This window comes from Microtus pennsylvanicus, chromosome 6 (assembly GCF_037038515.1).
Source record: "Microtus pennsylvanicus isolate mMicPen1 chromosome 6, mMicPen1.hap1, whole genome shotgun sequence".
Classification (NCBI taxonomy): domain Eukaryota; kingdom Metazoa; phylum Chordata; class Mammalia; order Rodentia; family Cricetidae; genus Microtus; species Microtus pennsylvanicus.
The window spans coordinates 25,324,477-25,340,726 of record NC_134584.1 but is presented as its reverse complement, the minus strand read 5'-3'; the positions used below and the strand labels follow the sequence as shown (position 1 = coordinate 25,340,726).

The 16,250-nt window shown below is 45.0% G+C and overlaps 1 protein-coding gene across 2 annotated transcripts in view; it reads left to right on the top strand.

Annotated features, from left to right (window-relative positions):
• Nucleotides 1-16,250, top strand: part of Mtmr12 (myotubularin related protein 12) — a 95,219-nt gene that overhangs the window by 65,686 nt on the left and 13,283 nt on the right. For both annotated transcript variants that reach the window (XM_075975861.1, XM_075975862.1), the window contains exons 8-11: nt 9,300-9,375; nt 13,616-13,722; nt 14,554-14,678; nt 15,999-16,077. In XM_075975861.1, coding sequence (XP_075831976.1) covers nt 9,300-9,375; nt 13,616-13,722; nt 14,554-14,678; nt 15,999-16,077 — 387 coding nt within the window. The remainder of the gene's footprint in view (nt 1-9,299; nt 9,376-13,615; nt 13,723-14,553; nt 14,679-15,998; nt 16,078-16,250) is intronic.

The window sequence follows — 16,250 nt, the reverse complement described above, 5'->3', positions numbered from 1 at the left end:
CACACATAGAGGTGCGCACCTGGTCCTTTGGGAGAACAGCACACACATAGAGGTGCGCACCTGGTCCTTTGGGAGAACAGCACACACATAGAGGTGCGCACCTGGTCCTTTGGGAGAACAGCACACACATAGAGGTGCGCACCTGGTCCTTTGGGAGAACAGCACACACATAGAGGTGCACGCCTGGTCCTTTGGGAGACTAGCGCACACATAGAGGTGCGCACCTGGTCCTTTGGGAGAACAGCACACACATAGAGGTGCGCACCTGGTCCTTTGGGAGAACAGCACACACATAGAGGTGCGCACCTGGTCCTTTGGGAGACTAGTACACACATAGAGGTGCACGCCTGGTCCTTTGGGAGAACAGCACACACATAGAGGTGCGCACCTGGTCCTTTGGGAGAACAGCACACACATAGAGGTGCACGCCTGGTCCTTTGGGAGAACAGCACACACATAGAGGTGCGCACCTGGTCCTTTGGGAGACTAGTACACACATAGAGGTGCGCACCTGGTCCTTTGGGAGAACAGCACACACATAGAGGTGCACGCCTGGTCCTTTGGGAGACTAGCACACACATAGAGGTGCGCACCTGGTCCTTTGGGAGACTAGCACACACATAGAGGTGTGCACCTGGTCCTTTGGGAGACTAGCACACACATAGAGGTGTGCACCTGGTCCTTTGGGAGAACAGCACACACAGAGGTGCGCACCTGGTCCTTTGGGAGAACAGCACACACATAGAGGTGTGCACCTGGTCCTTTGGGAGAACAGCACACACATAGAGGTGCGCACCTGGTCCTTTGGGAGAACAGCACACACATAGAGGTGCACGCCTGGTCCTTTGGGAGAACAGCACACACATAGAGGTGCGCACCTGGTCCTTTGGGAGAACAGCACACACATAGAGGTGCGCACCTGGTCCTTTGGGAGAACGGCACACACATAGAGGTGCGCACCTGGTCCTTTGGGAGAACAGCACACACATAGAGGTGCACGCCTGGTCCTTTGGGAGAACAGCACACACATAGAGGTGCACGCCTGGTCCTTTGGGAGACTAGTACACACATAGAGGTGCGCACCTGGTCCTTTGGGAGAACAGCACACACATAGAGGTGCGCACCTGGTCCTTTGGGAGAACAGCACACACATAGAGGTGCGCACCTGGTCCTTTGGGAGAACAGCACACACATAGAGGTGCGCACCTGGTCCTTTGGGAGACTAGCACACACATAGAGGTGCGCACCTGGTCCTTTGGGAGACTAGTACACACATAGAGGTGTGCACCTGGTCCTTTGGGAGAACAGCACACACATAGAGGTGCGCACCTGGTCCTTTGGGAGAACAGCACACACATAGAGGTGCGCACCTGGTCCTTTGGGAGAACAGCACACACATAGAGGTGTGCACCTGGTCCTTTGGGAGAACAGCACACACATAGAGGTGCGCACCTGGTCCTTTGGGAGAACAGCACACATAGAGGTGCACGCCTGGTCCTTTGGGAGACTAGCACACACATAGAGGTGCGCACCTGGTCCTTTGGGAGAACAGCACACACATAGAGGTGCGCACCTGGTCCTTTGGGAGAACAGCACACACATAGAGGTGCACGCCTGGTCCTTTGGGAGACTAGCACACACATAGAGGTGCGCACCTGGTCCTTTGGGAGAACAGCACACACATAGAGGTGCGCACCTGGTCCTTTGGGAGACTAGTACACACATAGAGGTGCACGCCTGGTCCTTTGGGAGAACAGCACACACAGAGGTGCGCACCTGGTCCTTTGGGAGAACAGCACACACATAGAGGTGTGCACCTGGTCCTTTGGGAGAACAGCACACACATAGAGGTGCGCACCTGGTCCTTTGGGAGACTAGTACACACATAGAGGTGCACGCCTGGTCCTTTGGGAGAACAGCACACACAGAGGTGCGCACCTGGTCCTTTGGGAGAACAGCACACACATAGAGGTGCGCACCTGGTCCTTTGGGAGAACAGCACACACATAGAGGTGTGCACCTGGTCCTTTGGGAGACTAGTACACACATAGAGGTGTGCACCTGGTCCTTTGGGAGACTAGCACACACATAGAGGTGCGCACCTGGTCCTTTGGGAGACTAGCACACACATAGAGGTGCGCACCTGGTCCTTTGGGAGACTAGCACACACATAGAGGTGCGCACCTGGTCCTTTGGGAGAACAGCATACACATAGAGGTGCACGCCTGGTCCTTTGGGAGACTAGTACACACATAGAGGTGTGCACCTGGTCCTTTGGGAGAACAGCACACACATAGAGGTGTGCACCTGGTCCTTTGGGAGAACAGCACACACATAGAGGTGTGCACCTGGTCCTTTGGGAGACTAGCACACACATAGAGGTGTGCACCTGGTCCTTTGGGAGAACAGCACACACATAGAGGTGCGCACCTGGTCCTTTGGGAGAACAGCACACACATAGAGGTGCGCACCTGGTCCTTTGGGAGAACAGCACACACATAGAGGTGCGCACCTGGTCCTTTGGGAGAACAGCACACACATAGAGGTGCGCACCTGGTCCTTTGGGAGAACAGCACACACATAGAGGTGCACGCCTGGTCCTTTGGGAGACTAGCACACACATAGAGGTGCGCACCTGGTCCTTTGGGAGAACAGCACACACATAGAGGTGCGCACCTGGTCCTTTGGGAGAACAGCACACACATAGAGGTGCACGCCTGGTCCTTTGGGAGACTAGCACACACATAGAGGTGCGCACCTGGTCCTTTGGGAGAACAGCACACACATAGAGGTGCACACCTTTAAATCCAGCACTGGGGAGGCAGGAACAGGTGGATTTCTGTGAATTTGCAGCAAGCCTGGTCTACATGGCAAGTTCCACAACAGCCAGGGCTATGTAGAGAGACTCTGTCTCAAAACAAAAGAAACTCACTTATGAGCCATTTCTCTATCCCCCCCACACTGTGTTTGAATGTATTAACATTGTTCTGTAATTATCATCACAGTATGTTTTAGAACATTTTCATCATCTAACAAAGAAACACCAAATTAACAGTTATCTTACATTTCTCCTCAGTTCTCCTCCCTGTGCCGGTCCCTAAGAAAATCATACATTTGCCTCTTCTGGACACTTTTATAAATAAAACAGGATAGGTGGTCTTTTATAACTACTGTATGTAGTTTTTTTTGGCATTTTGTTTGTTTTGAGATAGGGTCTTTCTGTGGCGTCTAGGCGGCTCTAGAACTCACTAGTTAGCCCATATTAGCCTCAAACCCAAGATTTTCCTGCTTCAGTCTCCTGAGTATCCATTTCAGATATGTACCAACACCTCTGACTTTTCCTTTTTATGCCAGATGATATTCCATGGCATATATATACTATATTTTATTTATCCATTCGTCATAAACATTTATGTATAAGTTTTATGAGGATATATTTCTTACTTCTTTTCAGTATATAATCGAATACAGTGCCAAGCATGTATTAACCCTGTGTTTAGCTGTTTAAGAATTACCACACTAACTACCTCAGATATTGTACCATTTGTCACTCCTGTCAACTGTGTAGAGATTCCTTTTTTCTCAACCCAACTTTTACTTTTATTGTTTGTCGGTGATGTTGGAGACAGCCACCTCAGTCTTGTGCATGCCTGGCAAGACGTGTGCCACTGAACTACACCTCCACTCTTACCAGCAGCTTTTCACAAAATCTCTAATCTGTTAGACACTAAAAAGTGAGGTTGGGTAGATGGCTTATTTGGTAAAGTGCTGCCCACACAAGGATAAGGACCTCAGTTTGATCCCTAGGAGCTATGTAAAGAAATTTACCTGCCTGTAATCCCAGTGTTGGGGAGGTGAAGACAGGATGGTCCCTAAGGCTTGCTGGCCAGCCATTCTAGCCAGTTGGTGAGCTCCAGGTGCAGTGACAGACCCTGTCTGAAAAAGATAGCTTAGCAGGTAAAACTAGTTGCCAAATTATCCTGAGCTTGATTCTCAGAACCTGTGGGAGAAGTAAAAACTGAACATTGCTCCTGACCACACATGGACCATGGCGTGTGTGCACTTGCATTCACACACCACACAGTTATACATAGAAAAGAACTCAAGGTAGAGAGCTATTGAGAAACATACTGGATGAGACAGGGTGTTTGCCTGTCATGTGTGAGGCCCTGGGCTCAATAACCAGCATCAGAAACAAAACTATGGAGAAACACAGATCAGGCACAAGATCGGAAGAGCTAGAGGTAGTGGAGAAGAGGGTGGTCAGGAAGGTCCCAGGAGTAAAGTGCCTTGGTCAAAGCTGAGAGAAGGGGAGGCAGAGAAGCTGGGGTGGGGGCAGGAACTGGGGAGGAGCAAGCCAGGGAAAGGGGAGTAGAGGTTGAAGAGAAGGGAATAGTTGGATGCTTCCAGAAGAATTTATCCTTTTTGAATCTGAGAACAATGAGGGGGAGTTTGACAGAGGCAGGGAGTGATCTGGCCTACATTTTTAAAGTATGACTCTGTGGATCTGTTTTTAGAAACTGGAGTCTTATCATTTGGGAACATAGCTTCCTAGCACACTGCTGACAGCCGCATAAACTACTGTGGGTTTATAGCACTTTTCTCTGGGTGGCTCAGACGACCCCCTCCCTGTGTAAGAATGAGAAACTGCATTGTCAGAACCGGCTCCGGAGCCACAGACCTATGGTTTCTCTTTTTCAATTCGCTCCTAAAATCCTTACTTCATTCCACTTCCTTGTGGAGATACAAGGTGTGTAACTCCGAACTCCGTGGGGTGTGCACCTCACAGAGGGACCCATGAGCTAATGCTGACACAGCAAGTTGTAGCTCTGCCCTGGGCTTACCCTTCCCAGATGACAGCTGTACTGAAGCTGTCCTAAAAAGGCTCTTTTCTCTGAACTCATCCCACTGCCTGAAGTGACTGTTTTTGAAGAGGGAGGACTAAATTACTCAGAGTCTCAACAGGCTGCCTGAGTTATGTGGGGCAGGTGAGAACACTGTCCACCCTGTGCCTGCTCTGCTACTCTCCCTCATTGCTGGGACAGAGGCTAAAATTAAACCCAGAGCTAACATTATAGGATATTAGGGAAGACATGCAAGTCTAGAAGGAGGTTCCACGGCTGCCTTATAGTGTGGGAACTCTTCAGCTGATGTCAGAGTGGTGGCCTATGGGGAAATTACTGCCCAGTCAGTGCTTCCCACAGTTAGAAATATCAGTCACTCAGGAGCTTGTTGGGACCCTGGTGCTGACCGAGCAGGTGGGGCAGGGCTGAGTCCGCATCCTCCCTGAGCTCAGGTGATGCTGCCTTAATACCCTGATAGCAATGACATTCCAGAATAGCAGCGTTAATCCCTACTGCTTTCCCAGAGTGGGGATTAAGCTTCTGCTCTGTAATCATAGGGTCAAGCCTGGATTTTGGTATTTTTCTAATCCTTCCCAGTGCATCTCATGGACTTCTTGAGTTTGAAAGCTATTGATCTGGGAAAATGTTTTTACTTTGGTGATTATCCCTAAAGAAAGATTAGCTTACTGTCCACCCACTCAGGCAGGTACATAAGAGAATATAAAAGTACTTCAGAACTTTAGAAATCAAGGTCTTAAAACTTGTACTGACTTGGAGGCCAAAGTCATGACCAATGGTTCACATCATAGTCTCATAGGGGCTGTAAGATGACTCAGATGACTCAGGGGTTAAGAGCACTTCTAGAGGACCCCAGTTTAGTGTCCTATGCCTGTGTCTGTCTACTAACAACTGCTAACACTCCAGCCCCAGGCGATCCAACCCCCTCTTCTTCTGACCATTAGCATCCAGACACACACCATGCATGTGTAAACACACACACACACACACAAATGCATGAATATTTAAAATGATTGATTATACAAATTTTGTATAAGGTTGACTATACAAATTTTGAAGCAGTATAGAAAAACAGTGTATGTCATACTTTCTTTTACCCAGGTGTAACAATGACTAATTCATAGCTAATCCTGTTTTCTCTACACCCCCACCTAGTTTTCTCTTTGGGATTGCTTGGAAATGAATTTCAAAGCTCATTTCATTTATGTTTAGTATATATATTGCAAAGAACAAAGGACTGGGGTTGTTTTTAATATACACAGCATGAAACCATTATCATACTTTTCAAATTCACACTATTTTTTTGTTTGTTTTGTGAGACAGGGCCTCCCTTTTGAAGCACTTGCCTTGGGACTTGCTATAAGAACCTCAGACTCCCGTTGTCTTCCAAGTGCTGCCGTGAAAGGAATGTGTCAGCCCCAGCCTCACACTGTTTCTTTGATATCTAATTAGTATTTAAATTTTCCCCATGATTTGGTTTGGCTTGGGGGTGGAGGGAAGTTGTTTTGTTTTGTTTTGTTTTGAGACAGTGCTTCACTGTGTAGCCCTGGCTGTCCTGGAATTCACTCTGGAGACCAGACTGACTTGGAACTCACCAGAGATCCAACTGCCTCTGCTTCTTTCTCCTGAGGGCTGGGACCAAAGACGTGTGCCATCACCACCTAGCTGTCTTTTATCTTTTTAATCTTACTGTTAATAAAGAGTCAGAGTAACATTTTGCCATTTCCTGATGGGTTTCTTAAGTTACTCTTGTATGGATTCTGAAACTGTCATATTTTACTTGAAGAAATCAGGCAGTTTGCTAGTTGTTTCCCACAGTGTGGGATTTGGTGATTGTATCCCTGGTGATATTTAGTATATTGCTCCATCTTTTGTGGATTGATTAATGGATCAGTCATTTGTGTTTTGATCTTTTTGCTTTAGCGATCCATCTGTCCATTGGGCTGGGGGATGGCTCGTGGATAAGACTACTTTTTGCTCTTGCATAGGACTGGAGTTTGGCTCCCAGCACCCACATGGTGGCTTACAACTGTCGGTAACTCCAGCTCCAGAGAATCCAGTGCCCACTTCTTCTGGCTTTTGAGGTCACTTTCATGGACATGGCACATAGACATACACATAAAAAAATTCCTTTTTTCTGAAATTTATCTTTCTCATGATTTGATGCTTGTCAGATTGAGGTCAGGCATGCAGTGTATCTGCAAATACCATCTGATTACAACTTAGCTGCACAGGCACCTTCTGTCTTGGGAGGTTGTATTTCAGACTCTTTGAGAGAGAGGTGTTTACCACTCTATAGGGAGGGGTCTGTTGACTAGAAGCCAGTGTGCCCATATATTTTGGATCCCTCTGAAAATCTAGTTTATCTATGTCCTACAGTTCAGGCTTGTTGTTATAAAGATTTTCTCCTGGAGAATAATCACAATGGCTCCAGTTTTGTAACTCAGGAAGAGCTTCACTGAGTGTGGTGTCTCAGTTTCTCAGCTTCTTTATCTATAAAATGGTAATACTCATGCTATGTATCTGTTAGTGGTGTTGAATTAAATGAATCGTCCATGTGTTGGATTAGTGCAGTGTCCGCCACAGAGGAGACCTCTTCAAATGTTTGTTGTTGGCAGAACTTTTTGTTTGTTTGTTTGTTTGTTTGAGACAGAGTATTTCTATGTAATTCTGTCTTGGACCTCACTATGTAGACCAGGCTGGCCTTAAACTCACTGAGATCTGGCCTCCCAAGTGCTGGAATTAAAGTCACATGCCACCGTATCCATCTCAGAGTGTGTATGTGATAAAATGGACTGCAATCCTCATGTTACTGATTTTCATATTTTTTAATTATAAACAACACAGGTATTTATGCTGTTACTGTTCATTGTTTTTTTTTTTTTTTGGACTTCATATACTTTTAGATATCACAATTTCCAATCTCTGCCTTTTTTCGGTGCTGAAGATCAAACCTTCAGCCTTGTGCATGCTAGGCAGGGGCTTTGTTGCAGGGCTGTACCCACACCCCTCATCTTCCTCATGTTGCTGAAGAGGGGTGGCATTTCATCTTTGTTTTTTTTGGGGGGGGGCTGTCTTGGAACTCACTCTGTAGACCAGGCTGACCTTGAACTCACAGAGATCAGCCTGCCTCTGCCTTCTAGGTGCTGGGATTAAAGGCATGCACCACCACTGCCCGGCCTCATCTTTGGTTCTTAACAGGGAAATATGTCCTTTTGTAGTTCTTAGGTACTTTCTTGTCTTCATGGATGCTTTCATATTTTGTGAATTAAGTGTTGAACTGAAAACTGATTGTAATGAATTTTTTTCCTGTCAGCCAGCTCCCAAATAATGACATTGAGACTCTTTATTAATTATGAAATCTTGGCCTTAGCTTAGGCTTGTTTTTAACCAGCTCATACAACTTAGATTAACCCATTTCTACTCATCTGTGTTTGTCACATACTGCCCATCCTGCTTCTTCCGTGTCCCCTGGCATCTCTTATGCATCTAGATTCATCTCTTACTCCTCTCTCTCTGCCCAGAAGTCCCACCTATACCTCCTACCTAGCTATTGGCCATTCAGCTTTTTATTACACCAACCACAGCAAATACATCTTCATACAGTGTACAAATATCTCCTTTTGTCTAAATAAAAAGGAAAGGTTTTAACTCTAACTTAGTAAAACTACGTACTATAAGAACAGTTACCAGGTAAGAATTACATTCACAGTGTTCAGTCTGTCTGTATTTGGCAAATGCAGAGAAACTGCTCTATTATCTAATCTATCTTTTTTTTTTTTGTTTTTGTTTTTCGAGACAGGGTTTCTCTGTGGCTTTGGAGCCTGTCCTGGAACTAGCTCTTGTAGACCAGGCTGGCCTCGAACTCTTAGAGATCCTCCTGCCTCTGCCTCCCGAGTGCTGGGATTAAAGGCGTGTGCCACCACTGCCCGGCTTTATCTAATCTATCTTAGTGAGTCCAAAGTTTTATACCCAAACCACTTTTTATCATAACTTGTATTACCATACTAAAAACATCTTTTTAGATAAACAACTTAAGCTTTTATGTTTCTCAGTCTTATAAACTTTACATCTCTTATGTGAAGATGTATTGCTGTGATTGATTTAATAAAAAGTTAATGGCCAGTAGCTAGGTAGGAGGGATAGGCAGGATTTCTGGGGAGAAAGAGAAAGAGGAGGAGGAATCTAAGCATGCAGGAGAAACCAGGAGGCAGGGAGAGGAAATAGGAGGTAGGTATAAAGTGAAAGAGAGGTAGTACCACATGATAGAATGTAGATTAATATAAATGAGTTAATTTAAGTTATAAGAGCTAGTTAAGACAAGCCTAAGCTATAGGCAGAGCTTTCATAATAATAAGTCTCTGTGTCATTATTTGGGAACTGGCTGGTGGGACAGAAAAAGACTTGGTTACAGTTGATGCCACCTCTTTCTTCTAGGTTGCCCGCATACTTTGTTGTCCCTGGTCCCCTACTCGAAGAGGATGTGCGGCGTTTCCAGGGCCATGGCATACCAGTAAGTGCATCTGGGACCCTGGGAAAGGGGACATCAGCAGCTCTCGGCCATCCTAGCAGTGGTGCTCCAGAGGTTGTCCATGGTCTATGAGCAATCCAGAAACACCTCCTGAAGACGAGGCTCCCTAGGACAAGCCTAGGACAAGTCATCACAAATGCTCTTGTAATATTAGAAGACATTGAAAAGCTTCATGAGGATAATAGACCCATCTGCTTTGACACCTAACTCGTTTGAACCAAACTGACACTACATATAGTGGAATTTAATTTATTTTGGCTAGCTAGCTCTGTTATCTTGATATGGGCATGTTGAATTTTCTGGTAGAGACATCATGAAACACACCTTAATTTTCACAGAACTGGCTATTTAGTATGTCATTGATCAAATAAAACAAAACTAGATGACACCCCTGTTTCTAGCTGTTGACTGGGAGTTACCTAACCCATAGGACTTTAGAAAGAAATGAAAATTACAAGGCCGTGCTGTGCAGTACACAGGCTGGCTTGCCAGAAGAATCTTGAATGTGAGCCAACATGATGAAGCTCCGTCACATACCCAGAGCCCATGGAGCTGGGTAGGTAAAGAGTGGCCCTTGAGGTGGGACAGAGTCTGTCTGCCTGGCCTAGGAGGGCAGCTCTGCAGCCCCAGTCTCTAACACTGTTGACTAAATAGTGCCAGGTGACTGAACGTTTTCAGAGGAAGCCAGAAGTACAGATTTCTGTGTGATTTTCCTGATCTCCAACTAGCTGTAGCTAAGTCGAGAGTTTCAAAAAATGTGTCTTTGGGGGATGGCTGTATCAGATCCCACCAGTTTTCAGCCTTCGGTTGACAGCTGCAGTTCATATACTTACCTTTACACTCCTAAAATGAGTGAGCCTGCGAAAGAGTTTTTGTTTATGTAGTTGTGTAGTATTAGAAATTTCAGTTGAGACTGGGTGGTGGTGATGCACACCTTTAATCCTAGCACTCAGGAAGCAGAGGCAGGTGGATTTCTATGAGTTCAAGGCCAGCCTGGTCTACAGAATGAGTTCCTGGACAGCCAGGACTACACAGAGAAACCTTGTCTCAAAACCGGCCCTCCCATCCCAAAAAGAAAGAAACTCTAGTTGAAACTAACTGTAATATCTCATGCCTATAATCTCCACATTCAGGAGGCTGAGGCAGGAGGCTTGCTGTGAGTTTGAGGACAACATAGGCTATAGTATGAGACCCTGTTAATTTTTTTTCAAACTAAATCTTAATGAAAATTTTAAGTAACATGTGTTAGCATAAGTAACATCCTTTTATGGAAAATAGCCATCCAAAATAGTAAAATGGAACAGCACTATTTAGCATTTTGGAAATAGATGCCAGCTGGATTCTTTTATTCAGTCTTTTTTTTTTTTTTTTTTGGTTTTTCGAGACAGGGTTTCTCTGTAGCTTTGGTGCCTGTCCCGGAACTAGCTCTTGTAGACCAGGCTGGCCTCGAACTTTCAGAGATCCGCCTGCCTCTGCTTCCCGAGTGCTGGGATTAAAGGTGTGCGCCACCACTGCCTGGCTTTATTCAGTCTTTTGTGGTATGCTGAGGATCAGTTAAAGAACACAGTGCCGCTCCAGCTTCAGGCTTGTGCATTTGGAACGGAAGGCATAGTTAGTAGCTGACTGAGAATATTATTTGACAGTGCAAATGACAGTTTTACAAAGGTCCCAAGAACCTGTCATTAAAGTCCCCCAGTCTCTCATACTTTGAAAAAAATTAGAGAACGCATTTTGTTCTATTACACATTTGGAAAATGCTGGTCCATGGTTACACATCTAAATTGACACATTAATACCGTTCTCTTACAAGAAGAGTGATGATGAGAATCTGTTCAAGTAATGTCAGGTACTAGTTTTCCACAGTTTTTGTTTTAAAGCTTATTTTCTTTTGTCATTGGCAACATTTTGTAAATTGCTTTTTGTGAATTGATAAACTCACTTTATTCAAATTTTAAGTTTTGTTAGAAATCTAATTTTTTGAGGTTTATTCCAGAAGCACTGTATTTGCATCATTTCCTTCTCTCCTCTCAACTCTTGCCATGTCCCTCCCCACTCCTAAAGTTATGACCTTTCTTTATTGTTTTTACATGTGTGTGTGCATATATGTATATACATACACACATAACCTGCTAAGTCCATTTAGTGTTCCTTGTATGTAACATGTGTTGGTGGCTGGCCACTTGGAATTAGATAACTCATCAGGGGATCATCCTTGGAAACCCATTCCCCCTTTCTCACTTTCTCAGTTGATTGCACAGAGCTCTTCCCCAGGGCAGGGCCTAGATGTGGGTTTTACCCGCCCACATTGGCATGTCAGCTGGTGTTCTTGTTATGCAGGTGTCTTACTCATACTATTGAGGTTTCCTGGGCACAGCTGTTTCCCAGCAGCTGTCCTGATCCTCTGGTTCTTAAAACCTTTCCACCTTTGTGCATGTATCAGTTAGAGTTGGACACCCCAGATTTCTTTTACTTGTTTTCTACATTTGACCAGCTGTGATCTCTGTCATGGTCAACATCTGCTGTAAAAAGAGGCTTCTTTGATGAGGGGTGAGAGTTACACTTACCTATGGACATATGGATAAGTATTTAGAATACAAGTCCAATGAGGTAGCTGTTGTTTACCCCCAAGTTAAAAGTGCCAAGTTGCATCCTTGATACTATCTTCTGGCTGGTCCTTTTCTGGTCTCTAGGCATCACAGTTAGATGGGCTGGCGGCTGCTTTTCTCTGTGGCAGCTTGCCTAGCTCCCTCCAATACCATAAGAGCTAGTCCTCTAAAGTCTAAACATGCACAGTTTTTGTAAAGGCACTCTTATCTCATAGGACAGACCCTTTGTGATATATCATAGTCAAGGTTATAAAATTGATCATTTAAAAATTTATTATTAGTGGGGACCAAGGACATGGATGCTGCAGTACATGTGTGAAGGCAGGGGACAGCTTTGTGGAGTTGATTTTCTCCTTCCACCTTTGCTCGTCATCTGGGGATTGAACTCTGGTCATCAGGCTTGTGCAACAAGTATTTTACCTACCAAGCTATCGCTTGGGCCCTAAAATCTGTCATTTTTAACCTTCTGTTCAAGGACATTCTTGAGTGAATTGGACTGTTCTTACTAGTGGAAACTAATTAGCAAACTGTGTAGTTGGGTAGCGTGCCTGGACTGATGCTGAACCACTGGCAGGTTCACCAGCCACAGCTACTGTGCTGCCAGTGCATGTCCCACGGTGGAAAATGGTTGTGGTATTGCAGGCCACCCATAAGGGTCTCGGGTCTCAGGACAGTGCATAGTACACTTGGAAAAGCACACTTTACTTGTGACAAATGAAAATGAGGGTTTCTACCTTCAGCTTTAAGAGGTTGTGGTGTGGTCTGTGGGAAGAAAAAAAAGGATTATCTACACATGTGGGGATAGGCTCCTCCTCCATCCCTACCACATGGGAAATTAAGATACAGCATATTTTCGCCAGACTTTGGAACTGAGACATAGAAAACAGTCTCCTGAAAAGTAAAGAGCCTCCTGGCGGTGGTCTTTAATCCTAGCACTCAGGAGGCAGAGGCAGGCAGATCTCTAAGTTCAAGGCCAGCCTGGTTTACAGAGCAACTTCCAAGGACAGGCTCCAAAAGCTACTCAGAGTAACCCTGTCTTGAGGGGGAAAAAAAGTGAGGTGAAAAGAAGAGCTAGTGACACTTGTTAGGAGTTTTGGGAAGCCATGTTCCCTAACCTGCCACAGTTATATGTTCCAGCATCTTCCGTGGTGTATGCACAGACAGCAGTAAGATATCATACAGGATAGAGCTGACACATCTGCCACAGGACAGTCAGTCGTTCCCCCTTCACCATCATCCCCTTTGCTTGAAGTGACCATGAGAATTTAGTGAGTTTAATTCCTGCAAAATGGCTGGCATATAAAGCTGCACTGCCGTGGTGGTTGATGCCCCAGTGGTAGTAACAGTAACAGGGCTGCTGTCACCAGCTAAGTGACCAGCTCTAAGCCAAGTGAAGGCACTTGTGAGACTGTGAGCAATGCTGAATCTGACTGCCTAGTCCTGTTTTCGTTTTCGTTTTGTTTTTCTTTTTTAAAACTAAATCTTTGTCGTTGACTGTGTCCAGCCACTTTGGTTTAAAGCTATAAACATTTCTGTCTGAACGTAAATGCTAAGCTCATCTGCTCCCTGTTGGATTTTGAACAGTCTATCTGACATTTTCCCTTTCCTCTCTGTAGATCTGGTGTTGGTCCTGCCACAATGGAAGCGCCCTTTTGAAAATGTCAGCACTGCCCAAAGAGCAGGACGATGGTGCTCTGCAGATCCAGAAGAACTTCTTGGACGGGTCAGTACTCATTCCACACTTTGTTCTGGGTCCTTAGCTCCTGTTCTCTGAAAAGCAGGGAATAAGTACAGTTCTTACTACGTGTCCATTCTGCTTCCCTGCTGGTAGCTTTCTGTTGGAGGAATCTGAGAACAGCACTCACTGTAGTCACCTTACAGGAAACCAGTATAATCACTAGGAAGGCCAGCTGCTCTGCAGAGATTCACGGAAGTATCGGGCAGAGGGTGGGGGAGGGCATGATGGCTGTAACATTAGCAGCTGTCAAACAGAGGTCATGGGGTGTTACTATACTGTTCTGCTATTATATGGAGTAGAAGTTTATCAAAATAGTCTATCTATCTATCTATCTGTCTGTCTATCTATCTATCTATCTATCTATCTATCTATCTATCTATCTATCTACTACTTTTATGTGTATGGGTGTTTTGCCTGTGTGTATGTCTGCCCCATTCCCTGGGACTGGAATTATAGATAATTGTGAGCCTCTGTGGGCTGAACCCAGCTGTTCCAGAGGAGCAGCCAGTTCTCTTAACTACTGAGCCTTCTCTCCAGCTCCTCAAAAATAAATTTGATAAATTCAAAGTAGATAGCTTAAAACAACAAAAGGAGTAGGTTATGTAATTAAATTGCTTTGACTTAGACATGTCCTCCATTTCCGCATCTGCTGGCTCTCTAAGTGAGGATTAAATGAGGTGATAGCTGCAGGGCCCTTAACACTGCAGCTTATGGCTTGTGGCACATGCTCAGGACTAACATGCTATTCGAATTGATGTTTGCTCTTCTAACCTCATGTTACTTTTTTTTTTTTTCATGTTACTTTTTGACACCTAGAATTTACAAGACCATTCACAGGCCACCCTATGAAATTGTTAAAACCGAAGATTTATCAAGCAACTTCCTGTCCCTGCAGGAAATCCAGAATGCATACTGTAAATTTAAGCAGCTGTTTCTGATAGGTGAGAATTGCGAAATCTTTCTGTCCAATGGGAAGGCTAATGGGAAGGCAGGGACCCTCAGCCCCTCAGCCTAGGGTTATTGACAAGCAGTGTCAGGCTATAGGGAGAAGCCCAAGGCACCAACTATCTCTGTGGTACTGATCCTGCCCAGGTCCCCAGGCTTTCACTGGGGCCTCTGTGGCAATGGTCACATAACCATTTCCTTCCTCTCACCTTCCCCTGCATGCCACCTTTCATGGTGAACATCTTAGCTTCTCTCTAAGGTTTTGAACTGTGAAGTACCTGGAGCCAGTGACCTTCATTTATAATGTAGAATATTTGTTGGTTTTCTCTGGTTGACTTTTCTCCCAAACTGGGAATACTTTGATTTAGCCCTCGTTGGTCATGCAAAACAATTTTGTTAATAAATGTAAAAACATTCCAGCCACTCCAGACCCACCTCACCCCAGCCACATTTGTCTTCCCTCCCAGCCTATTAGTAACAACTGAAATCCTGACTGACTTAGTCATTCTTAGTAGCCTGTTGATTTTTTTTTCCAGTTTTGGTTTTTCAAGACAGCATTTCTATATGTATAGCCCTGGCTGTCCTGGAACTCGCTCTGTAGACCAGACTGGCCTCAAACTCAGAGATCTGTCTGCCTCTGCCTCCTAAGTGCTGAGATTAAAGGACCACCATGCCCAGTTGAATTCTTCCCATTCTTTTTTTTAAAAATATTTATTTAGTATACAATATTCTGTCTGTGTGCATGTCTGCAGGCCAGAAGAGGGTACCAGACCTCTTTACAGATGGTTGTGAGCCACCATGTGGTTGCCGGGAATTGAACTCAGGACCTTTGGAAGAGCAGGCAATGCTCTTAACCACTGAGCCATCTCTCCAGCCCGAATTCTTCCCATTCTTAAACCAGCCTGTCCTCTGGGTTTGACATGTTAGAGATGGCTTTTCCTAACTTTGACTCCTTAGCCTAGCACATTCTTTACTATTTTAGGGTTTGTTCAGCTGACATTGACTTTTCATTGCATATACTGACTGCTGGTACTGTGATAAAGATAGCTGAGAGAGAAAGCTGTTTTCCCTTGGGAAACAGAAACACCATGTACACCTCTAACCACAATGTGATAGACATTGTAAGGTACATTTGAAGTAGATGATTTTACTGTTTGACCCAGGACTGTGATTCTACAGTTGTGTTTTATTTCATGCAATTGGAACCCCTGAGTTGTACAGCCTGGGGTATCATGGCTGTGCTGTAGCATAATGCTCTGGCAGGTGTGGCTGTGGACAATAACCTGAAGTCTCTCCCCCTTTTTTTCTGTTTACAGATAACAGTACAGAATTCTGGGACACAGATATAAAGTGGTTTTCTCTCTTAGAAAGCAGCAGCTGGCTTGATATAATCAGGTATTTTAACCCGTTGTTTTGTACATGAATTGTACAGTTTTCTAATTCTGAATTGTGGAGGAATTGATAGATCCCTAGTCTGTCACGGTTAATTATTCTGAGATCGTATGTTTAGTTCAGGGTTGGGCTGCACCCTTGTCACCAGCCCCAGGGTTTCTCTGTGTTGCCCTGGC